The sequence below is a fragment of the Giraffa tippelskirchi genome, chromosome 10 (genome assembly GCF_054371585.1).
Source record: "Giraffa tippelskirchi isolate mGirTip1 chromosome 10, T2T-mGirTip1v1.2.pri, whole genome shotgun sequence".
Taxonomy (NCBI): Eukaryota; Metazoa; Chordata; class Mammalia; order Artiodactyla; family Giraffidae; genus Giraffa; species Giraffa tippelskirchi.
The window spans coordinates 158,637,786-158,664,243 of NC_137284.1; the positions used below are offsets into that span (position 1 = coordinate 158,637,786).

The 26,458-nt window shown below is 45.3% G+C and overlaps 1 protein-coding gene across 3 annotated transcripts in view; it reads left to right on the forward strand.

Annotated features, from left to right (window-relative positions):
* The window catches only part of DPP6 (dipeptidyl peptidase like 6), a 774,296-nt gene that overhangs the window by 433,786 nt on the left and 314,052 nt on the right, over nucleotides 1–26,458 (forward strand). For all 3 annotated transcript variants that reach the window (XM_081537115.1, XM_081537116.1, XM_081537117.1), the window contains one exon: nucleotides 9,672–9,770. In XM_081537115.1, coding sequence (XP_081393241.1) covers nucleotides 9,672–9,770 — 99 coding nt within the window. The remainder of the gene's footprint in view (nucleotides 1–9,671; nucleotides 9,771–26,458) is intronic.

Consider the following 26,458-nt stretch of genomic DNA (forward strand, 5'->3'; position numbering starts at 1 on the left):
ATATATCAGTATTCACAGACTGCCTCCCGTCCAAGTAGAACATTTAACTCACATTTCCTCCTGCTTCCTTTTCTTCATTCTGGGTTGTAGGAACTATTAGGCTATTTTTAATTCCTCTCGACAGGGGTGCCCAACCTCCAGGCCATGGACCGGTACCTCCTGTCACATCCACGGCAGCATTAGATTAGAATAAAGTGCACAATAAATGTACTGGATGTGAATCATCCCTGAACCATCCTCCCCCACCTTGCCCTCCCCCATTTGTGGAATAATTGCCTTTCCATGAAACCCATCCCCGAGGCCAAAAAGGTTGGGGACCGCTGCTCTAGAGATCTCTTTCATAAGTTCCTATGAAAATGTCTTCGCAAATGCATTTCTTGTTCTGCTGGTCTTAAATGGAGTCTGCTGGCTTCTCACCAGGCAGGAGAGAGAGGTTGGCGCCTGCACGGTCTTCTGCTCCATCCTGACACGGCCCCGCCAGCCCTTTCTCTCAGCTCTCATTGGTGACATGTGCACTGTCCCACTCAATAAAATCTCCCACCAAACGGTGGATTTTAAAATGGAAAATTCTAACACAACACTGTAAATCAACTGTCCTTACAAAAAAGAACACAGCTCTTTAAAACAAAAGCAAAACCTTTTTACGTCTGTATTGAAAACAATGAATTCATCTAAGTATCAAGAATGGGTTGCAGCTTTACCATTTACTACAAAGTCTATGGATAATCACCTAAAAATCTGTCAAAAATAAAAGAGAGAAGTTATTCCAAATAAATAAATAGATAAATAACTTTCTAAAATGGAAAATTTATTTAAAACATTGACAGTGTTTTGCTTAGACATGTGCTGCTGCTGCTGCTAAGTCGCTTCAGTTGTGTCCGACTCTGTGCGACCCCATAGACGGCAGCCCACCAGGCTCCGCCGTCCCTGGGATTCTCCAGGCAAGAACGCTGGAGTGGGTTGCCATTTCCTTCTCCAATGCGGGAAAGGGAAAAGTGAAAGTGAAGTCGCCCAGTCGTGTCTGACTCTTAGCGACCCCATGGACTGTAAGCCTACCAGGCTCCTCCGTCCATGGGATTTTCCAGGCAAGAGTACTGGAGTGGGGTGCCATTGCCTTCTCCCGCTTAGACATGTATTTCTCTTTAAAAGCTGACAATGCAGACAAAGCCATGGAGAGAGAAAAATTGTAGTCCTTTGTTGCTAAACAGTTTGTCTAGAGGCATTCAGGTCAAATAGACTCTTCAATAGCTGCAGCTAGTTTATTCTTATTTGGACCTTGACTTTAATAAACAGACCCGTTTTCTTAGCAATTCTAATGGATTGTTTCTATTTGAAATTAAAAAGTAAAACTATCTTCATTGCAGACAAAATGAAAAAGTTGTATAGATAATGCTAATCCATGTAGGGGTAGTTTTAGAAAGAACATGGAATACAGGGTCTCTATTCAAATATTAATCATATGTCTCAGGCACTAGCAGCAAAACTCTGGAAATCGAAATTTTGAAAATGCTAGTTGTGTTACTTGCCTGGGCTGACCTAATAAAGCCACAGAGTGGGTTCAAACAACAGAAATGTATTTTCTCGCGGTTCTTGAGTCTGTAGGTCCTAGGTTAAGGGCCAGCAGGGTTGGTTTCCAGTGTGACTTCTCTTCCTGGCTGGCAGATGGCACCTTGCCACTGTGTCTCACAGTGCTTTTTCTCTGCTTGAATGCGCAGGGAGAGAGAGAGAGAGCTCTGTCTCCAGTCCTGTCTCCTTACAAGGGTACCAGTGCTGTTGGACTAGAGCCCCACGTTTATGATCTCATTTTACTGTCTCTTTCAAGGCTCTATCTCCAGATATAGTCACATTGCAGATTAAGGCTTCCACATATGAACTGGAGAGAGAGGAGTTGGTTTAGTCCATGACACCAGTACATATGGACAGTACATATGGACATCTGATGCAAAGAACTGACTCACTGGGAAAGACCCTGATGCTGGGAAAGATTGGGGGCAGGAGGAGAAGGGGACGACAGAGGATGAGATGGTTGGATGGCATCGCCAACTCGATGGACATGAGTTTGAGTAAGCTGCAGGAGTTGGTGATGGACAAGGAGGCCTGGTGTGCTGCAGGCCATGGGGTCGCACAGAGTTGGACACGACTGAGCAACATGGACATCTTTGCTGGGTATTATTTTGCCTACACAGTCTGACCTCTGACCTCCAAAGATTTACATCCATCCCACACACAAAGTATATCCACTCCATTCTGAGACCTCAGAAGTCTCAAACTATTCCAGAATCAATTCAAAGTCCAAAATTTCATCAGCTCAGCAGTCCCCAATGTCATCATCTAAACCATCTCAATGAGTTATGGATAAGACTCTGGGTATACTCTATCCCCGGGCACAATTCATCACTACTGTGAACCTGTGAAACTAAAGAAATAAGTGGTGTCTTCTCCTGAAAGTAATGGTGAGACAGGCATAGGCTAACAGTTATAAGTATTTCTGTTCAAAAAAGGAGAAATTTGAAGGGAAAAAAAGGGGGTCACCAGTTCCAGAGCACTTCTAAATTCACTTGGGCATACTCCTCCTGTATGTTTAAAGTACTGGGAAGAATGGTCTACAGGTTTTAACTCTGTCCTCTGGGGGTCATTTTCTTCTTCATGAAAGGTAGCATGAGTTTGTAGCTGAGTAGTTTTATCAGCATATTTCTTGTCTGAGGAGGCTGGAAGTCTTCCAGCCTTCTTTTATTTCATAGTCTCTCTGTCCTTTTCAGTCCAAGCTGGCAGAGCTTCTGCAGATGTAAAATTCTTAAGAACCTGTGGGTTTCCTGTGTATGTCATGGGGATTCATTCCATTAGACCAGAGACCCCTCCATAGGGGTTCGCTGGATACTCCCATCTCTGTGTTTGGCTTCTGCGGAGATGGCTGAGAAGATTATGAGTTACACAGTTAGGCTCTTCAACGAGATTTTTTGTGCATGACTGAATACCCTGAGATTTTGATCTTGCAGTCATATTGGCAAAAGTATGTTAAGCCACATCTAGTGAAGTGAATTTCTCAACTTTCGCATTTTTTACAGTCTAGATAAGGGGAGATAATTCTCCAAAGGAAATACAGAAATAGCCAATAAGCACATGAAAAGATGCTCAACACTATTAGGTTTGAAACATTATTCACCTATAAAAAGGAATGAAGTGCTGGAACATATTGTTACATATTATCACATGGATGAAACTTGAAAATGAAATATACCAATAAAAAGACCAAGATACTGTATGATTCCATATGAATTACTCATACTAACCAAATGTATAGATACAGAAAACAAATCTTTCATTGCTCAGGACTGGGAAGAAACGGGTGGAAATGGGGAGTGACTGCTAACAGTTACGGAGTCTTAGAGGGGAATGATGAAAATGTTCCAAACTTAGATCACAGTGTCGTTGCTGTTGTTCAGTTGCTCAGTTGTGTCCAATTATTTGTGACCCCATGAATAGCAGCACACCAGGGTTCCCCCTCCTTCACCATCTCCTGGAGTTTGTTCAAACTCATGTCCACTGAGTCGGTGATGCCATCCAACCATCTCATCCTCTATCGCCCCATTCTCCTCCTGCCCTCCTGCCCTTTCCCAGCATCAGCATCTTTTCCAATGAGTCAGCTCTTCGCATCAGGTCGTCAAAGTATTGGAGCTTTAGCTTCAGCATCAGTCCTTCCAATGAATATTCAGAGTTGATTTCCTTTAGGACTGACTGGTTTGATCTCCTCACATTCCAAGGGACTCTCAAGAATCTTCTCCAGCACAATTCAAAAGCCTCAGTTCTTCGGCACTCAGCCTTCTTTTTGGTCCACCTCTCACATCCGTACATGACTACTGAAAAACCGTAGCTTTGCCTATGTGCACCTTTGTCAACAAAGTGACATCTCTGCTTTTGACTATGCTGTCTAGGTTTGTCATAGCTTTTCTTCCAAGGAGCCAGCGTCTTTTAATTTCATGGCTGCAGTCACTGTTCTCAGTGATTTTGGAGCCCAAGAATATAAAATGTATCACTGCTTTCATTTTATCCCCTTCTATTTGCCAAGAAGTGGTGGGACTGGATGCCATGATCTTAGTTTTTTGCATGTTGAGTTTCAAGCCAGGTTTTTTCACTCTCCTCTTGCACCCTCATCAGGAGGTTCTTTAGTTCCTTTTCACCTTCTGCCATTAGAATGGCATCATCTGCATATCTGAGGCTGTTGATATGTTACCTGGTTTAAATGTCGTTGTTCCTAAGCCGTTGATAGTGAAGCATAACTAAATTTATTCTTTCATTATGACAAGAATCTACTGAAGAAATATGAGTAGTATGTACAGCAGACATCATTATTTATTGTACTTTTTCTATTAGAAGAGAAGAGAAAAGAAATTTAATTGGAATTATTGGACCCAACTGCTACCCGTATCTGGCACAGAGCACTCCTTTAGCACTGACGTGCAGGCGTAGTGAAGGGACGTGTTCCCTGTGTGTGCACTGAGCTTTTTCTTTTTCTGCACAGCTGTGTTAGGATGGTTGTTAATGGAAAAGGCTGCAGCGACTTGCTCCTCAGCAAACTCTGTGTCATTGGAACTTGTGAATTAACAATGCAGACACTGAAAAATAAAAAATTGATTTCCACATGCTCTTCTGTAGGTGTTTGTATGGAAACGCGCACACAGATTATCAACTTCTATAGAAATAACACACACGTTTCCCAGTGACTGATTCTGAGCATAAGAGTGGTTTTGCTCTGAGTCTCAGGCTGGGGTCTGTCTCTGTGTGGATTTACATTTGACTTGCCCACCACTGTCCTTTTCCCCTTTGAGTTTTAAAAGCACTTAGTACTTGACATCAGCCACACTGTTCATAGCAGAGTGACCACTTGCTATGTGCCAGTCATTGTAGGATGCATTCATTGTTGATCTGATTTGATGGCTAAGTTTTTCCCAGTTAAGGAAATGCGTGCCTTAAAATGTTTTCCCCAATCTTTTCTTTATTATAGAAAACATTTTTACCTGGAGAGCAGTGTTCTATCAGGATCATCATAAATGTTACCTGCATTTTGTGATTTTATTAGCTTCCTGGCTCTGGAATGTGTTATGAACAAGCCAGATTCTGTGAATAACGTCAATATTTAAATTCTCCTGCAAATGTGGCTAACTCTGGCTTTACTGTCCTCCTGCACATCATTAGAGAAGCCACTTAACCTCTCAGGAGCTCAAGCCTACCTTCCATAAAATGGCTTTCCTTCCTTCTCCTTGCAGGATTGAGAGGTAATCACTGTCAAAGTCCTCCAAAGACTGCAAAATATTTTAGAGTTGTCACTTTACGTCACAAGCACCCAAAGAAACCATCCCCTAAAAGCAGTATACCAGCTTAACATACATGAGACCTTGACACCAGAGAAATAGAAATCTATTAGGCACAACAGAAAATGACGGAAAGGTTTTTTCAAAATTATCAATTTGATAAAAGAGCTTGTAACCTACGAGCAGATGATCTTGATAGAGCTAATTAGGAATATTAGGAGTTAAAATTAATTATTTAGAAATTTAAAACAGCAAAATAAAAGAGCTTGGCACACTAAAGAAAAAAAATAGATAAAAATTGAGCTGAAGAAATAGTGCAAATCCTCCCAGAGACATAAAAATGCAGAAGACCTAGAGGTTCCTGGTGAGGTCCAGTGGAGCCTGGAATGGTGGAGAAGCAGTATTGAAGTAGACAGCTACTAATAACATTCCTGATACAGAGAAAGATAGTTCTTAGACTGTAAATAGTACTGACTGGTGAGCAGGATATTTAAAGAAAAGCCACAACTGGACATTTTTCTAATGGAATTTCAGAATATTAAATATGAGAGAATATACCTTCATCACTAGACATTTTCAACTCACACTTTCTACTGCACTAATACCAACCTGCCCACAGTTTCCTGAAAATACTGCAGTCATCAGTGCCTTCATGGCCTTGCAGGCCTCCTCGCTTGAATGTCCTTCCGTTATTTTATCTTGGCTGGCAGGTTCTTTTCTCAAAGAATTCTTTCCGGCATTCCTCCTGCATTTGTTCCGCAGCCTCCTTGAATATTAGCACATCAGCCCCTGCTACCCTCAGCCCTGTCACTCTTGCAATGCGGTCATTCTCTCAGCTCTGGTTCCATTTCTCTGTGAGATTCTGAGAGTCAGAATCGTTCACAAGGTCTTTCATTTGTGATTCTATGGTGCTCAGCCTGACTTCTGAACATGGCAGTCCCTTGCGCTTGTCCCCACCTCAAAGGATTTTGGAATGCATCAGGCTGTAAGTCAGTAACTTAGATAGTACTTGACCATGTGAACAAGCCGTCAAGCTCCAGAGGGGCCAGCGGAGAGTGTCGTGAGGAGGCAGAGCTGATTATTGACAGAAGCACATGTCCTGGCTTGAACGGAGCACTTTTTATAGTGTATACAGTAATGCTGCCACCATAGGCTATCCCTATTTAAGTCATATAAGATTTTAAAGTATTAAAAAAAAAAAACAAGGAAGTAGTAGTTTTTAAAAAATAAAACACATTTTTGATGGCCCAGTGGTTAGGACTCCACGCTTCCCATGCAGGGGGTGTGAGTTCGACCGCAGGTCAGGGAAGTTCAGCATGCCATGCAATGTGGCAAAAAAATAACCAACTTTTTGTTTTGATGAATAGAACAGTTGTTTGTGAAAAGAAAATTTTTCAGAAAGTGAATAGATCGACTTTTCATATTTGACCCAAAGTTTGTTTAAATGGCAGTCTTTCATTCTTATTGGGCTTCCTGTGGATACCAAAATGTGGAGCTAGAACGATCCCTGAATAGAAGTGTTTACTTAGATAAAATTTAAGTTTTAATATGATTAGTTATTTTCTGACCATGTATTTGAGTGTCTCTGACATATTTACTCTTGTTCTTATTTTATGTATTATATTTTAATTGAAGTATATTTGACCCTGTGTAAATTTAGGGCTTCCCAGGTGGCATTAGTGGTAAAGAACACGCCTGCCAGTGCCAGAGATGAGAAAGAGGCGGGTTCGACCCCTGGGTTGGGAAGATCCCCAGGAGGAGGGCATGGCAACCCACTCCAGTGTTCTTGCGTAGAGAATCCCATGGACAGAGGAGCCTTTCAGGCTACAGTCCATGGGGTCGCAAAGAGTCGGACACGACTGAGTGACTAACACACACGTTTAAGGTGTACAGCATGTTGATTTGATGCATTTATATGTTGCAATATGATTGCCTTTGTAGGATTAGCTAACACCCTCTGTAAGGCCACATGATTATCTTCTTGTTTGGGGTGGGAAAAATTAAGATCTAGTTTCTTACCAAGTTTGATGTTTATAGTACAGTTTTGTTGTCTCTAATCACTAAATGTGCATGAGAGCTCCAGAACTTATTTATCAACTAGTTGCAAATATACTTCTTAATTACTAGTTCACGGTATAACTTTATTAGATTGATGTCTAGTAATCTTTAAATTTTTCATTTATTGTCTGTTTTCCATACTGAAATGCATCATGTTTGAAGCTGTGTATCTTTTTTCGAGACTGCTTCAGAGGCAGATAAGAAAGTCCTAGAGGGAAGAACTAGGCTTGGTTTTAACCTGCTTTGATCAGCACCGGGGAGAGCTCCACATACCGTCAGATCTAATAGGAAGGCCACCTCACCTCATCATTCTGTACATTTCAAAAGACTTTTACATGCACTAATCCTATTTGATATGCAAGATATAAGTCAGTGCGCAACGTTTCTGCGAATTTCAGTAATCTTTCATGCCCAGGGAGGCCACAAAAAAGAAACCATAGGAGATATAACAAGATCTATACACTAGAATCTTAGAAGCTTTGAGGAGTTCATTCAGAGATTATAATTTTTTCATTATGTAATATAAAAATTTTTTGTTTCCCCAACCTGCCACAGATTTTCGAACACAAAGTTGAAAGAAACAAAGGGTACTGTTGAGGGCAAGCACTATGACAAGCCCAAGAAATGAAGGCTGGCTCCACAGCCAGAACTGAAAAGAGAAACAGACCTAACAACCAAACATCGCCGTGTAAAATTACGGTGATCTGAAACACCTCACGTAGGATGCACACAGACCTACACACCTTAACACTCACGGTGACCCCACGCAGCAGCCCACCCCAAAACAGAAGAAATGAGGACCTGAATCTTCAGGAAAAGGGCAGCAAAAGAGGCACCTTTTATTTCAGAGGGCCGGGTCATAAATAAACATTCTACGTAAATGATGGACATCAGATAAAATGAAGGTAACGCCTCTGTCAGTATAACAGAAGTGAGGGTGGCTTGATGTCCTGTCCAGTGGGGCTTTTGGGGGGAGAGGCATAGTTGCTTTACAGTGTTGTGTTAGTTTCTGCTGTGCAGCAGTGGGACTCAGCTGTAGGTATACATGCGTCCCCTCCCACCTCCCCCAGCCCACCCCTCTCTATCCTTGGAGAGATATCCTCACCAAGCCAAGCTCCTGGCTCAATACAGCAGCTTCCCACTAGCTGTCTATACATGGTCGTGTGTCTGTGTCAATCCCAGCCTCCCATCATCTCCCAGTCATCTCATCTCCTGCCCCCACCACATCCACATGTTCTGTTCCCTGCGTTTGTGTCTCTGTTCCTGCCCAGCTTTAATCTGCTTAGGCTCACTGGTCAGAAGGCTGGACAGCCTATCGTCTTGTCAAGCAGATGAGTAAAATTTTGTGCCTGTAATGAGAGAACCTCTCTGAGGCAGATCTAAAACCCCAGAAACTTCAGCCTTAGAAAGTAGGATAAAAGCTGCCAGGTTCCTAAAGTCTCCCCGTTGGTGTCATTACCTAAATACCTCCTCTTGGGATGGATGTTCAAGTCTTATCCTGGGTGCTTACTCCCAAGCCTGCTGATCCGGGTGGGGTGGGGGGGTCAGAATCTAGTAGTTTGCACACAGAATTTGGGGTATGTCTGTTATCTGGAGGACTAATCCCCAAGCTGAAGGCAGCCAGGAACAAGTGAGGCATATGGAGAATAAATACCTAAGGAATGTGCTACTTGTTTTTGGATTTCAGGCACCCAACGTGTTGTTTGCTCTTGGCAATAAATGCTTAGTGAATGACTGGTTACCTAATACAGTTGTGATCCTTTTATTTTTTTGTTTTTGACTATTTCCACCTTATTGCTCATCCATCAGTTTTTCACGTTATTTACTTCATATCTAAGGGATACAGTTACTTGTGTTTCACAGGTAGAGAGGGCGTGATGATGCCGTTTTCCTGTGCTGTGGTCCCCTCACCACAGTCTCTGATAGCTTTGCTGGGGTTGTTTAGTCCCTCAGGCGCGTCCAACTCCTTTATGACCCCATGGACTATAGCCCGCCCACCAGGCTTCTCTGTCTGTGGGATTTCCCAGGCAAGAATACCAGAGGGGGCTGCCGTTTCCTTCTCCTGGAGATCAAACTGGAGTCTCCCACATTGGCAGGTGGATTTTTTTTTTTTACCATTGAGCCACCTGGTAGCTAAGCTATTGATAAAAGCAAAAAGCATGCCTGGCTTTTGTTCAGCACCGTGTATAGAAATTATGTTAACACTATATACTGTTTCTGGATGGCAATCAGAATGTTTTATGGTCCTCTCTTTTTTAACCAAGGAATAAAAATTTTCTGTCTCTGTGCCTTGCTCTTTTCCAGCGGAAGATAACAGTCTGTCTCAGAAGAAGAAGGTGACTGTGGAAGACCTCTTCAGTGAAGATTTCAGAATCCACGACCCCGAGGCTAAGTGGATAAGTGGTGAGTCCAGGGTGCATTTGGGGAATCACTCTCCTACTCTCTGCTGCTTTCTGAGAGCTTGGGTTTTGTAATTTGCCTTTCACCTTCTTTCTCTGGCTGTAGAAGTGGATCCACAGAGCTCTTGCTGTGATCATCATCTTATTATCATTTAAGAAAATGTGTATCTGGTCAAATCAGGGTGCTCCTTCATAAGAAATGGGTCTTCGGTGTCGCCTCCCTGAATCATTACTTCTCAGAACCAGACGTGAGATGTTGCTAAGCAACAGGACAGGGAGAGACACAGCTGAGCCTTCCCCCCTTCTCCACATTTCTTTATTCCCTTTTGTACTCCTCTCGCTTTCACTCCCAGCTAGGTCCAGGCGCCGAAAGGAACTGAAAGGGTTCTTCTAGAATGCTGCCTAATGAAGGAAACCGTGGACTCCAGTGCCCACGTGTGGATAAGTTGATCTTCTTCTCGAATTTCAATCTAGATAAAATCTTGTTTTCTTGCTTGGGGGATTTTTTTTTTTAAACCACAAAGCAACATAGAACTGGAGGTGAAAGGCAGTTTGTTTATAATACATTTGTTAGTTCAAAATAGTCTATTTCCGTTAGTTGGGTCTGAAATAATTCTAGAGTGCAGTCCTGGGGGAAAAAGGTGTAAGTGACTGCTCCCCATCCTCCGCAGGCTTCCCTGCATCCCTCTTGCACAGCCTGGTCCTAGAACCTCTCCAGTTATCTCCACAGATACTGCTTTCATTTCACCTTAGCCTCCATGGGATGCTCTTGAAAACTGATCCTCGGGGCAGAGAACCTTTGGAGTGGAATACTAGAGGTCTAGGTCACAGCCTGGCTTTTATAGTAAATGAGGCCGAGAGAGGTTAAGTGACTTCTCTGAGGTCATAGAGCTAGTTAGTGACACAGCTGAAGCTGGAAGCCTGTCTCCTAACTTCCTTCCCACTTTGTGTGCTCTGCACTGAGACTTTGTTGAATGACACTGTGTCATATTTTCTTGCTGTCAAGCTCCTCTGAGATGCCATTTATGCTTCACAAACTGTCGAAAAGCAACCAGCAATGACTCTCTGCCTTCCATCTCCCACTGGGCAGTAGCTTCTCCTTTGTCCTTCACTGTGGCTTCCGTATTAATTTTTGGTCCTTAGATTTGCTTATTTAAAAATGAAAGGAGTAGCTGAATCTCAGAGGGGATGTATTTTATATTGGGGGAGAAATGAGAGCAGTGTATTGTGAATACCAGTAGGAGGCACACGCAGAAATCCAAATCATTGATAGAGCCAAGGTCTTTGTTGTTTGAGGAAATAATTTTACCTTTGGTCCTGAGGGCACTTAGCATCTGCTTCCTGTTTGTGTTTACCCATCGCAGAGAGAGGGTTGAGCACTGATCACCTGCTCTGGGTCAGATCTTGGGAATAACAGACGATTCCTGTCTTCTTAAGGAGCACAGCATCGTTTGGGAGACAAAACAGGGAGCGACCAATGGTAGTCATGACGCAAAGTGCGGGAAGGATGTGATTCCCTTGTTCTTCCTGAGAAGGCGTTTCAAAGATGGTGCACACGCTCGGTCTCAAAGGTGCAGGGTTCAGAGGCAGTTGGAGGGGGCCCTGCCAAGACCCCATGAGCGCTCAGATAATATAGGCAAGCCTTTAGATTAGCGTGTCCATGGCCTCTGACTTGGCCCACCTCAGCATTCCCTATGCAGACAATGTAAAAAGTGTAAGCAGAGATCTGGAGGCTCAAGGGCACCCAAGTTTCTACAGGAACCCGTGTTGGTTGCTGTTATAAGGTGTTGGTCTTTCATGAACTAATTTATGCTGCAGAGGCATGGAGCTGGTCCTGAGATATGCTGGCTTTCTGACCAGAATTTCATTCTATCCTCAAAGTTGGGAGTTAATACAAGCAGTCAGGAAGTGGCCTTGTGCCCGGCAGAAAATGCCCAGCAGGTTCAATCTACTCATAAGACGACCTGTGGTTCAAAGAAACATGCCTTTTATGTCCAGGAACTTTCATAAGCAGAGCCTTTCTTTGTAATTGTAGCACAGTGTGAAGTTTTGTTGCAGGTTAACCAAGTGGTCAGGTCTCCCCAGAGACCAGGCACCATCAGAAATCTAAGGGAACATACGTGTTTCCCCATACACACCCTATTGTCTCACTGCCCCCTCCTCCTTTCACTGATTCCTCTTTCTGATCAGCCCCTTTCTTCCTGCTCCTTGAAGATGCAGTAGCTTAAAGTGAATGAAGTGACTTTGTGGTGACTAACTGTGCCTTACAATATGAGTTTTACGAATACCATAAAGAATTCATTCATTTTTCACCTTACAAGTCTAAATGTGAAAACCTAGGGAAAGAATCCTACATTTCATAGGATTGTTGATTGTCATGGAGCTGAGATGAGCTTTAGAAATGATCAGAACATTAATTCATTTAATTAGTTGTTATTGAGTGTCTACAGTGTAGCAGGCAAGTTGCTGGACCCCAAAAAAGGCATCATTTTGCCCACGGAACAGTTTCCGTCTGGGTGACTTGGAGTCACCACCACCACCACAACCATCTACCACTGTCATCACTGCAACAGCCTGATTCTTCTCTTCTTCCTCCTTTCTCCTCGGTCTTCACCTCCTCTCCTTCTTCCTTGCTTTCACCATCACATCACCACCATCACATCACCACCATCATCATCACATCACCATCATTACCATCATCACCGCCATTGTCATCACCACCATCACCATCTCATCATCACCACCATCATCACTGCTGTCATCTACTGGGGGCTTCCCATATCTTAAGTTCTGGGCTAAATGCTTTGCACATTTTAAATCAATTAATTCTCATAATTACCATTATTCACTTGGCCTTCCAAGGTAATGCTAGTGGTAAGGAACCCACATGCCAATGCAGGAGACATAAGAGACGTGGGTTCAATCCCTGGGTCAGGAAGGTCCCTTGGAGGAGGGCATGGCAACCCACTCCAGTATTCTTGCCTTGAGAATCCCACGGACGGAAGAGCCTGGCAGGCTATAGTCCATGGGGTCGCAAAGAGTCGGACACACGTTCACATTTTATGGATGAGGAAGCTGAGCCAAGGGTGTTTAAATGACTTGATCAATATCACACAGTTAATAAGTAGCAAAATTCAGATTCAAACCTATAAACAGCTGCATTGGTTTCTATAAATAGCTACATTGTATAGAACCAAAGTCTCCAGCCAATTTCCACAACCTCACTGGTTACATTGTGTGTTTAACCAAGACTGTAGGTTATGAATATTTAAGAATTATTGCCATTCCTTAATTTCTCTATTTTAGGACTCCTTGTTCCCATGATGCCTATGTTGAACTAACAGAATACAAGTGATCAAGAAAAATGGTACAATTCCCCAAGAAAGAGACTTGACTTTTTTAGTGAACATTAACCATTAAAGATAACAAATGTATTATCTTCAGTTTAATATCGGAGTTAATCATGTAGAACTAATACATTATATTTATCAGGGAAAAAAAATGGAGTTAAATTTCTCCTCACCCACTTTCATCCTGGGGACACTTTTTTGTTCTACCTTTTCTGAAAATGATTGGTGTAACAGCCTTCAAATTCTTTCATGTCCTAAAGCCCTTGTAGACTTCCCTCAGGTACTTATTGCAGGTGGCCGATTGGATGTCTGGAGCAGTAGGACTGGCAGCATCTGAGTCCATTCCACTCCCACCTGCAAAGGAAGAGGCCTGTGCTTCCTGAAATTACCCAAGGTGTGGTCTCGCCCCATATTTGCTTAGTTGAATAAACTCTTCTGTCTTTTGTAAGTGACCACATTGGACTTCTCAACCTTTTGTACCTCTTAGTGTGCTGTGCTGGGATGCTGTGATATGAGGTGGCCTCTGTGATGCGGTCTTAGGTTACTTCAGGCGTTTAAGCCTGTTTACTTCCACGGATCAATCTTCCTGGGCTCTCCTCGTCTACTCATTCTTTCCAGCTCCTAGATGATGAGTCGTTTCAGACCTTCCCCTCTCTCTTAACCCTCCAAACCTTCCTCCCATTCTACTTCCCAGCCAAACCTACCAGGAGAAAGAAGAAGAACACTCCCACCATCTCATCTCCTTACCCACCAGCGTCTGCACCTGCCATGCACTCTGCGCCTCACCAGCCTGAAACTGCAGTGTGCCCTGTCTGCACTCAGCCTCCAGAAGTTAGGGGTGAGTGTGCCTCACCTACTTGGGGAATAATTGCAGCACATATCTCCTTTCTCCTCTCGATGCCAGTGTTTAATCTCTGTGTTAGACTATGCCCATCATCAAGCAGATATGCTGCTGCTTGGGTCTCCAAAAACACAAAAAATACTCAGTTAGGCTCCACCTTCCCCGCCAGGCACTGCCCGATTTCTTGTTCTTTGCAGCTTGAAACGGGCGCCCCTGTACCATCTCCAGTTGCTCTTCTCCAGCTCTTGCTAAGCCCACGCTGGCTAGGCTTTCACCTGTAAGACTCTCTGACTCTTCTCTTGTCGAGGTCACCAGGAACCTCCAGGTTGCTAAATTCCATGGTCGCATCCCAGACCTCTTCTTAGTCTGACCGTTAGCAGCGTTTGGCACAATTCATCCCTCTCTCTGCCTGCACCAGCTTTCTCACTTGACCTGTCTGTCATCACATTCTCTTGGTTTTGTCTCTACCTCCTGAGCGGCTGTCTCTGACTTTTGATGTTGGTTGGCCTGGGTCTCAGTCTTCCCCTTCTCTTTTAGTGTCTACACTCACTCCCTCCGTGTTTTCATCTAGTCTCATGACTTAAAATAGTCTCCACCTACTGATGACCCCTAACTTATTCTCCAGACCAGACCTCTGCTCTGAGGTTCTCAGAATGTCTCACAGACTTACAACCCTAACTTTAATATCACCAAATATGAGTTCACCCCCTCCTCGCCAAAAAAAAAAAAAAAAGCACCATACATGTGCTAAGTTACTTCAGTCCTCTCTGACTCCTTGCAACCCCATGGATTGTAGCCCGCCAGGCTCCTCTGTCCATGTCTCCAGGCAAGAATACTGGAGTGGGTTGCCATTCCCTCCTCCAGGGGATCTTCCCGACCCAGGGATGGAACCCACGTCTCTTACGTCTCCTACATTGGCAGCTGGCTTCTTTACCACTAGCACCACCTGGGAAGTCCCATCCATAGCCACTCCCAAATCAGTTGATGAGAAATTTGTTCTTCTGGCAGAACAAGCTGAAAGACCTGGAGTCATCGTTGACTCCACTCTTTTTCTTGTTCTTCGTATCTAATCCATCAAGAACTTCTGCTACCTCTGCCTTCAGAATACGCAGTGTCCATCTTATCCTCAGTCAGACACTCCTGGCTGACACTGGCCTTTCTGTCATCAGTTCATGTAAAGGATGCAGGACTGGAGACAGGCGTGGCAGCAGACGGGACCCGGTGCCACGCTCCTCAGTGGCCCCTCAGGTCATGGCTCTGGTTCAGGGGGAGTCACTACATGACGGGTGGAGTGCTTTTGCCTCTGCCTTTCGGTGTCTGGGGTCTTGAGCAAAGTGCCCAGTCTGTGGCCTTTCGGTGTCTGGGGTCCTGAGCAAAGTGCCCAGTCTGTGGCCTTTCGGTGTCTGGGGTCCTGAGCAAAGTGCCCAGTCTGTGGCCTTTCGGTGTCTGGGGTCCTGAGCAAAGTGCCCAGTCTGTGGCCTTTCGGTGTCTGGGGTCCTGAGCAAAGTGCCCAGTCTGTGGCCTTTCGGTGTCTGGGGTCCTGAGCAAAGTGCCCAGTCTGTGGCCTTTCGGTGTCTGGGGTCCTGAGCAAAGTGCCCAGTCTGTGGCCTTTCGGTGTCTGGGGTCCTGAGCAAAGTGCCCAGTCTGTGGCCTTTCGGTGTCTGGGGTCCTGAGCAAAGTGCCCAGTCTGTGGCCTTTCGGTGTCTGGGGTCCTGAGCAAAGTGCCCAGTCTGTGGCCTTTCGGTGTCTGGGGTCCTGAGCAAAGTGCCCAGTCTGTGGCCTTTCGGTGTCTGGGGTCCTGAGCAAAGTGCCCAGTCTGTGGCCTTTCGGTGTCTGGGGTCCTGAGCAAAGTGCCCAGTCTGTGGCCTTTCGGTGTCTGGGGTCCTGAGCAAAGCGACCAGTCTGTGGCCATCTGCTGGCCCTTCTTGAACATTGTCCCGTCTGCGACGTAAACAACTGACCTTTCAAGATAAGGAAGCTTATGGACCTGCTACTTTACGTGGAGTGGTTGGAAGTTCTTTCTGATGAAGTTGGTTTAAGCAGACATCTGACTGTGGGAACCCTGCAAGGAAGCTCTCCGGGGAGAGGGTCCCATGCTGTGTGGAGCAGCAGCCACAGAGGCCCCGGTGCCGGACCCTCCTTAGGATACCCATGAACAGTGTGCAGCCACAGGGGAAGAGCACCCATGAGCCCAGAGGGGGACAGCGTAGGGCCAGGCGATGCAGGCTCTTGGGAGAGGATGGTGGCCAGTGAAAAAGGGTTAAGTTTAGAGAAACAGAGGGTTCAGTGTGATCTGTTGGAACTGAGGGTAGAAGTAGTGAGATGGCGCCATGAGAGCCTTGGTGTATGTGTCGTATCAAGATTTTATCACACCTGAGTCACATACTTACTGTACTGAAGTAGGAAACAGACAATGCCATTTTAAAGGATAAAAATAAACCCCCTGTAATAAGATTACATTTTCATATTTATCCTTTTAGATATAATTTGTGGGACAATGCTGACCATATTTATTACATGGGGGAAAGGTTATAACACATTATCATAAACGTATTTCAATGTAAATAAATGTCTATTTCCATGATCATGTTAATGTCTCACTAGGCTCTCAGTAAATCAGTTCAGTTCAGTCACTCAATCGTGTCCGACTCTTTGCAACCCCATGAACCGCAGCATGCCGGGCCTGCCTGTCCATCACCAACTCTCGGAGTTTACTCCAACTCATGTCCATTGAGTCGGTGATGCCATCCAACCATCTCATCTGCTGTCCTCCCCTTCTCCTCCTGCCCTCAATCTTTCCCAGTGTCAAGGTCTTTTCCAGTGAGTCAGTTCTTCACATCAGGTGGCCAAAGTATTGGAGTTTCAGCTTCAGTATCAGTCCTTCCAATGAATATTCAGGATTGATTTCCTTTAGGATTGACTGGTTGGATCTCCTTGCAGTCGAACAAACTTTCAAGAGTCTTCTCCAACACCACAGTTTAAAAGCATCAATTCTTCGGTGCTCAGCTTTCTTTATGGTCCAACTCTCACATCCATACATGACCACTGGAAAAACCATAGCCTTGACTAGACGGACCTTTGTTGGTAAAGTCTCTGCTTTTTAATGTGCTGCCTAGATTGGTCATAGCTTTTCTTCCAAGAAGCAAGCGTCTTTTAATTTCATGGCTGCAGTCACCATCTGCAGTGATTTTGGAGCCCCCCCCCCCGCGAAAAATAAAGTCTGTCACTGTTTCCATCGTTTCCCCATCTATTTGCAATGAAGTGATGGGACCACATGCCATGATCTTAGTTTTCTGGATGTTGAGTTTTAAGCCAACTTTTTCACTCTCCTGTTTCACTTTCATCAAGAGGCTCCTTAGTTCTTCTTCACTTTCTGCCATAAGGGTGGTGTCATCTGCATATCTGAGGTTACTAACCCTGTTTCAGACTGTAATGGAGGGAAGGCTAATTCCCAAAACAGGGTGTGATATTTGTATTTGCTGCTGTTGTCCAGTCATTAAGTCACATCCGACCCTTTGCGACCCCATGGACTGTAGCACACCAGGCTCCTCTGTCCCCCACTGTTTCCCAGAGTTTGCTCAATTTCATGTTCATTTTGAGTCGGTGATGCAGACGACGTTTTCTTGCTGCTCATCACACTTGCCAACAACAGGAAAACAATCTCCGTCTGTGTTTGTGGGGTCGGCTGCTCTGCACAGGTAGCCTGAAGCCACGGCACCCCCAGAGACTCCTGGATGGCACACCTTCTCAGGAAGCATGTTTGCTGCTGCAGATTCCCTCTTAGGAAGGCGGCCTGGGCTGAACCTTGGCAACGGGCTGATGAGCCCGCACGCTGTGGCCTGAGCAAGCCGAGGCACGTGAACCCGTTGGGGACCCGCTGTCCCTGCCCGGAGTCTTCAGGGTGCAGCCGGGCCCGGGGCTGGATGGGCTTGTCTGCAAGCCCCAGGCAAGGCCTGAGCTCCCCGTCCGCTCTCTCTCTCGACTTCAGTGGAGCGTGCCGAAAGCCCGTGGTGGCGGCTGGCTCTGGCGTCTCTCCACTGCTTGTTGGTTCTCATTTCCATTCATCCAGGCGCCGTGAGGGAGGAGCCCTCTCTGTCTCTCGGATGCAACACAAGAGAGACTGTAAAATTGGACAAAATTACTTCCTTTGAATGTCGGGAAATATCAGCTGGCTGGTTGATCCTGGAAAAGTATATGTTTTAGAAGATAAAATTGAGACAGTACGCAAAGCTCAAAGCAGCCTGATTTCCATATTTACTTTCTTCTCTTCTCTATTGTTATTCTGAAAGACCAGATGGATTTCTTTTTCTAAAGCTCAGGGGGGTTTGGATGAAGAGGGGATTCCAGGTTAAAATGGTTTGGGTATTTCTGCTGCCTTTTGAAAGCTACATTTTTCAATTGAAACTATTAAGTCTTTAGAATTACGGAGTCAAAAAGTTCCCCTAAGGGTTGTTTGGCGCCACCTGTACCCATCAGCCTGCAGTCACTGCAGAGGAATGCCCAGACACGACAGGTCTCAAAAAGTGAAAATGTCCATTCATGGCTGGGTTCGGATGGACGTAAGAGTAGTTATCATTTGAAGTCCTTACGCAGAATGCATATGGAAGAGCATCCCTGTGCCTGGTTAAAGCCCGTGAGAAACAGATGAAATACGGTTAGCGTACACGTTTGGGTAAAGCCCCAATTTATTGAATACTTTCTCTTGTTTTTGTTGTAGTTTTTGAGATTTCCCCTTGCTCAGGAGAAGAGAAACCTAGTTGTCTGGCGTGAGGCCAGCTACACCTCAGACTGCCTTAGCGCCGTGGAGCTTGTTCCCACCAGCACTCCTGTATATGTATCCTCAGACCAAGGTGCTGTCAGCAGCCCTGTCGGCATCGTCCTGCCTTCTTCTTAATGCAGCTCCCACATTTCCAGTGTGAGCGCTAAAACGATTGTCTGCTAACTGTCCCTTGGAGTTATGAACACCTGCAGGAAGCCTTGGAAAGGCTGTAGCAGTGCCCAGGGCAGTAGAAGCAATAATAGCAACTTAACAAATGAGAACAATAGCTACATTCAATAACTGAGTTTTTTTTCTCTGTTCTCCCTCTCTCTGTGTATATGAAAGTGCTTTTATTCAATACTTCTGTGCTTCAGAAACCCTCATTCACTCTTTATGGCTTGATCCAAAATAAATTCTCTCTGACTTTTCCCAAGGAGACGCAGTTGCTCTTTGAAGAACTCTGTAAAAGTTCCATCTGAGCATCACCTGGATTATCGTCTTAGGGTCCCCAGCCGTGGGGTCCCCACTCTGCAAGGCTGGACCTGCTTTACTAGCAGCTAAAGGAGTGATTGGGGCAGAGAGGGGGACAGGCCTGGTTCCTCCCTTCGGAGGCCCCGAATGCTATGTGGACATCATGCTCATTGCTTTTGGTCCTCTGTCTGAGGGGGGCCCTTCTGCTGGTAGTAATTCCTTTGAGGAGTTGCATCTCTTCAGGCTTAGGCGGGCCAACATGCTCCCAGCAGAGAGAGGCGTGTTCTGAATCTTTTCCTCACTTTTCAGTTGGCAAGTGCCTCTTCCCTGGAAAATTTAGATACAGCCTCTGTTTTGTTGAACTGAATGAAGACCCTTGGCAAAAGCAATGAGTGAAATCCTATTTCAACTTTGTTTCTTTGCATTACAGAGAGACAGGCTTTTTTTGGATATATGAAAATACACACACGTGGATGCACATTTTTTTCTTGAGAAAGAGATCTCAAGTGAAATTTGCATGTTATGTTGCATCCTCAGTGAGGTGGAGAGACAGTTTCCAGAATATTCTGTGGCTGTTCCAGGGCTCCAGGCCTGACTGGGGGCTTCTCCTGAACATCTCCCCCCACATCACTCAGGACATGCCCTGAGGTTCCACGTGTCACTGCTGATGGCCCGCCTTTAAACCAGACCAAGGTGCAGGGCAGGCGATCTGCTTGACAGTGGAATGTCAAGGGTGCTTTCACCCCCACAGCCCACAAACCGGGACTAACCAGCCTTGTTTTATTTTACTTTCATGCAAATTAAGCGGCCTGTGAAGTTCCCTAAGCCCCACTTTTGAAGCTATTGAACCCAGAGGTGATATTCCTCTGAGTCTAGAATGGTCTTTTTAAAGCAAACTGGAAAGTTCTATTAATTAGAGATTCTACATCCTTGAATGCAGTGACCCTCATACAAGCATTGACGATATCATTTATTGTCTCAATTAAATTATCCCAAGTCCTTACTCTCATCAGTCTACTAGAGGCTAATTAATTATCACTGACATCTTTTCAAACATTGATCACCTTAATTAATATAAAATGAATCAGTTGATCTCGTCCATGATTGAGTATAATCTCCAATGGCCCTTCAACCCTAGGCCTACGGTGCGTCTAATTTGCATTTAGCTGTTTGTTTCCATCTCTGCCTTACCCTGGGCTCGATTCCTGGGTTGGGAAGATTCCCCTGGAGGAGGGCATGGCAACCTACTCCAGTATGCTTGTCTGGAGAATCCCCAAGGACAGAGGAGCTTCGCGGGCTGCAGTCCATGGGGTCGCAAAGAGTCGGACATGACTGAGCGACTTAGCGCAAGTGCTGCCTTACCCTGGAAAGCACGCTTCTTGGGGCTGTGAGTGTCCTGTTCCCCTCCTGGAGCAGAGCGTCTGGCATGTGATAGAGTTTCTGTGAATATGACTTGACTGAATGATGACTCAGCAGTTGGGCAAATCAAGTGTTCATGGCCCAGGACTGTGGGTAAATAAACTTCTGGTTGATGGAACAATACCAGGTTCTTTATCTGTGGTAACTCTTGCCATTGAAAGAAATCACACATATGTGTATAATGATAATGACGTAGGTGATTCTATTTTCCTGCTTTAGTAGGGAGAATCTAATAGATGGTAGAGAAGCTCCTGATTCTAGATTTGTTCACCTCGCTTATGTTGCTGGGAAAGATTGAGGGCAGGGGGAGAAGGGGGTGACAGAGGATGAGATGGTTGGATGGCATTACCAACTCAACAGACATGAATCTGAGTAAATTCCAGGAGATGGTGAATGGCAGGGAAGCCTGGCGTGCTGCAGTCCATCGGGTTGCAAAGAGAGACTCGACTTAGTAACTGAACAACAATGATGACATAATTTCTGTCCTTGTCATTTATTGATTACATGCAAAATGTGCTAAGTCCTTAACATGCCCTGTTTCCACGAGTCACTCAAAGCCACCCCATGAGGGGCCATGGACTGTCACCACCTCCACGGGAAGTCTTTTAGCTACGTGGGATCACCCAGAAGCATATACATGAACTCAGGTCCTATGAACAGTCCGCTGGCCTTCTCAATGCTTTGTTTTCTGACTTCTTCTCAGACTGACCCCCATCGGTCCCAGCGGAAACAGTTTCTTGGGTCAGAGGCTTCTCTTCTGTGTTCAGACCCTTTAGTTCTCTGAACATCCTGGGCTCCTGCACAGTCTCCTCTCCCAGAGGAAAAAACAAACAACTGTTTATTCAGGGTCATTATGCAGATGACTTTAGCCTGCTAGGCACCCCTCCTTTCCAAGGTCCTGCCTGGGGTGCCAGGCAGCCTTTCTCAGCAACAGCTAAAAAGTCAAATTAAGGAGTTTTTCCAAAGAAAAGACACATTTCTGGGACCCTTGCCCTTTGCAAAGCAAGGAACAGCCAAGCGACTTCATTTTGTTAGTTTTTCCCAGATCAGATCCTTAGATGGGGCTTTCATCTCCACCAAATATATGAGAGAAATAGAACAAACCTCAGAAACGACAAAGTAGCAGAATGCTTCCTAGTAACACCAGTGTAGCAGGTAAGGCTTCCTGGGATCAGAGAGATTCGGTCACTTGTCCTGGGCCACACAGCTTACAAGTGACAGAACTAGTCTTTTTAAGGGTTCTGTCTGACTTAACACTGAAAATGCCTTCTGAGACTGTGCCCAGAATTCAGTGCAAAGGTTGTTCGTTAAATACGAGGGCATGGATTGAGTCACTGTGAGGCTGAATCCTTATGGACAGTGGGAGTCTGGACGTGTCTGCGAAGCACCCGTGTTTTCTCTAAGCTCATACACCCTCACCTCTTGCTGCTGGTCTCATGTGAGCCTGAGGGTCACAGCAGAAATGCCAAGTATCAGATATGGGTGGGGGGGCAGTCAGCAGTCCCACATGCCCCCAGGTATGTGGTAGGGGGCGGTCAGCAGTCCCACACGCCCCCAGGTATGGGGTGGGGGGCAGTCAGCAGTCCCGCACGCCCCCAGGTATGGGGTGGGGGGCGGTCAGCAGTCTCACGCGCCCCCACCCCAGGCTCCACGGGGCAGCCAGGTGGCCTGTGAGCTCTGCTTCTTCCACCAGGTTATTTGTTCCCTTTTGCTGTTGGACTTGTTTTCTCTGTTAGCTTCTCAGCCTCAGCTCAAACACCTCTTGGCACCAGATACTTTCCTTAAGATAGCTGTGATCTGCACAGGCAGATGCCTAAGAAACAAACATAAACCTAACAAGAATAATGTTGCTGGATGATTATTTTTAGGACCGAGTTTTGTTTTTAATCTGGCAGTTTACTGGTAAATGTGCAGTGAGTCCAGGCTGTCTGCTTGGGGATTGATAAGTTGCACATCAGGAATTTTTGAAGGGCAAATGTATACAGACCCTGCTGTTCGCTGTCCCATTCTCCCCTCTGGTCACATGGATCATAGAGCGATAGCCGGAGATCAGAAGTGCATCTTAGAAGTCATTTTAGCCCTTTGGTACCTTGTTCAAATTGCCTCGGAAATGAGACCCAGGCAACCGGCCTGTGAATAAATACAAGCAACATGCAGAGGATATGCTGTGGCCAGCTTGTCAGAAGGCATCTTTTTTGTGAAATCTGGGGGATAAAGGTCAACATAATGTAATATTAATACCAGCCTTTTGTGGGATGTTTTCTTTTCCAACTTTCTTCTCAGTGAATCCTCACATGAAAATAGGTTTTTACTAAACACAAAATGCCTAGGTTGGTGTTCACTCTTAAACCAAATTATTGGGTTTTTAAAACTTAATTTGGTGTTAAGAGCCCCAAATAAGTCAGGTTAAACAAACAAATGGATTGCAAATTAGAATCTGCTCATTTATCAGCTAATGGACATGAGAAACAATGACCACATCAATGCCTCTCTGAGTTCTTCTGTAAGCTGATAAAATCCTTTCTTCCTGATGCCTGAATCCCATGGACAGGACTAGAATAAGTCCTTAAGTGCCTACGAGGGGATGCAATGTATTAAAGGCTAAAAAGAACCTTGCATTTCAGCTTGACTCTCAGGCAAACCCGTGGTCTCCTTTACTCTTTGCATCATCTTCCTCTGCTGTTAGAGCTTCAGATTCACCGAGAATCTTTGCCTCCTGCCTCCTTTGAATCCGCGCTCGACAGAGTTTAGAGAAAGAACAAGGGCTCCTCCACTTTCCCCTTCCCCTCCACCTGACTCGTCTACTTGATGAACAGAGAAGATGAATAGGACCATGGAGCAAGGTCATTCTCTAATTTTTATATGAACACTCGAGATTTAAATTAACACCGCTGGTGGTTGGATGTTTATTCTAGGTACTGTGGAATGCCCCAGGCATAGGCAAGGGGGTTGCAATTTGGAGCTCCCAAGCAAAATATGGCAAGTTTCCTTTCTCTGCTTGTTCATGGTCTTAGCAGATCTTCTGCTAATCTGGGTCTTTTCATAGCTCTCCTTCTGGGTAGTAACTTAATCTCTGGAAGTGATTTATTCCCAACCGCACTAGCTCAAGGATTCCATCATGGCACCCAACAGAGACTAAGTTTCCAGGGGTCAAACTCCATAAAGCAATGTAAACGGGTAATGCAGCATTTTTGGCTATTACTTAGCCATACAATGGGACAAAACTGCCATTTGCAGAGACGTGGATGGACCTAGAGACTGGCATATGCATGTGTGTGCTAAGTCACTTCAGTCGTGTCTGATTCTTTGCAACCCTATGGACTGTAGCCCACCAGGCTCCTCTGTCCATGGGATTCTCCAAGCAAGAATACTGGAGTGGGGAGCCATAAAAAACAAATATTGTATATTAATGCATATAGGTGGAATCTAGAAAAGAATAACTTAGATGAACATATCTGCAAAGCAGAAAGAGAGACACAGACTTAGAGAACAAACGTGTGGGTACCGAGGAGGCGTGGGATGGATTAGGAGGTGGCAGTTGACATATATGCACTGTTGACAGTATATAGAAAATAGATGACTAAGGAGAACCCACTGTATAGCACAGGGAACTCTACTCAGCGCTCTGTGGTGACCTAATGGAAAAGGAATCCAAAAAAGAGGAGATACGTGGCTGGTATACCTATCGGTACAGCTGATTCACTTTGCTGTACAGCAGAAACTGACACAGCGTTGTAGAACAACTATACCCATACCCCATTAAAAAAAAAAAAAAAAGCATCATGCTTAGAGCATCACCATTCACTTTATCAATATTGTGAAGTGTCTGCCCGATGCCTGGATCTCTGGTTAGTTAGATGACTTGGGGTCATAAAGAGACAGCAGGTGTGATTTGTCCCTTGTGTGTAGAACATAAGACATGGTGTAAATGTTAACTTATGAAGCATTGGTTATTTTTATTTGCTTGATTATCAGGACTGTATCCCCTCTGCACCTCGTGTGGTGCCCGGAAAGTGTTACCTGAATGAATGTATAGAGTGAAATAAATGAATTCATACCGTTTTGTTCCAGAAGAGATTGGGAGGAGGTCAGTGCAAACCTCAGGTGGCAATGTAAGAGCCCAGCGATGACCACAGAGAGGGAAATAACGGGAAAGATGAGATGATTTTACAGAAATTTCCAAGGACTGAACCCCAAGTGCTCTGTGGAGCGAGGCATCCGGAGGGGCCGCCCCCGGCCTCCGCCTCTGCCCTCACGCCGTGCTTGTCCCTCTCCTCCACCTGGTCCCAGTTTGGCAGACGCTGCCCCTGGGGTCACGTGTACCTTAGCTCCCGTGATGTGCACAGCAGCTCTTTGTGGCTGGTGGTGTCTCCATTTTACATATGAGAACACCGGGCCCCAGAGAGGTTAATGAATCGTCTGAGTTCCACGGCCAGTGTCACAGCAAAGGAGGTGACCGCAGGTTTGTCTCTTTCCAAAACCTTCGATGTGGACCCTACACCTCATAACAGGGAGCTGGTCCTCCAAGCAGGACGGGGATCTTGTTCTCATTTCCCCCTTTCCTTGTGCATCGGAGGCTTTTTCAAAAGACCAGCTCTAAAACCCTCATAGGATGATACTCATTGCAGACTGCCCCATAAGACATGGCCTAGGGTCAGAAAATGGCCCTCCAGCAGCTGGTTAAAATCCACACAGCTTCATGTCTGTTTGCTCACCAAGGCCCAGCAACCCCAATTTGTAGCTCACCTGAGATTCTTCTAGAAGACAGTGTTTCTTTTATGGCCAGAGTTTGTGGGAGCAGTCACTACAGTTTAATATGGGATCTTACAGAGAAGCCATCCCACCTGAGAACAGGTGGGCAGTGTAGGGTAGGCTAGAAAAAGGACGGTGAATGTGTATGCCTTTATAAATCACTTTCTGCATTCAGAATCCTTCACAGGGTACACGGGGACAGGAGGGTGGCTGCCCCACACCCTCCTTAATAAGCTCGGAATCTGACAGGGGCGGTGAGTCTTACACACCGACAGCTGGGTATGTACCTGGGTGCGGGGAGGGGAAGGGGAGAACAGGTCACTGAGGACTGGTCCGGCAGAGCATTCAGCAAGGGGTCACTGGAGCTGATGTCTGTGGGCCCTTGTTAATGAACATTAAGTAAATTCCTACTGAGTCAAGTACACCTCCCCCACCTCTCCACCGTAATTCAACAACAGGGAATACCCAAGCCAGAGCACATACTTGTAAGAGACAATTCACGGAGCAAGAGTCTTGCATTTTCATAAGGAAGAATCTCTTAAGATTTGAGGATTTCACAAATAGTGTATATCTTAATTTTTAATGATGTGGCCATGCTGTATTTTAAGATTTTTTTTCTCTCTAGAATAAACACTGGCAAACAGCTTATTTCAGGAGAAATACAGATGTAAGCGGACCTCTTAAATGCATCAAATATAATCCTTTTCTCAGAGTCTGAGCCTGCAAATTTCCTGTCTAGAAGGAATGAATTAATTTCTGAAAAGCAGCATGAAGATGTTATGAACATTAAAGCTTTGAGGATTCACTTAATATAATTAACTTGACCCAAAAGGGGCATCTGGGAGCCCAGAGATTAAAGGTTTTTACTAGATGAGAATATCCCATTACCAGGTATCATCCATTTATCCCATCATTTCCAGCATTTCTACTGGGAAATATTCCCCGAGCACTGAGGTGGAGAAGCACGCGTGGAGAGACCAGGAGGAGTGTCAGGCTCCCTTGTGTCCACGGCAGGCAGGGAGCTTGGACTCCGTTATACACTGTGTAAGGGGGCCTCTCCCACAGGAAGCCGGGAGGGCCCCCTAGACCCGAGCCATCAT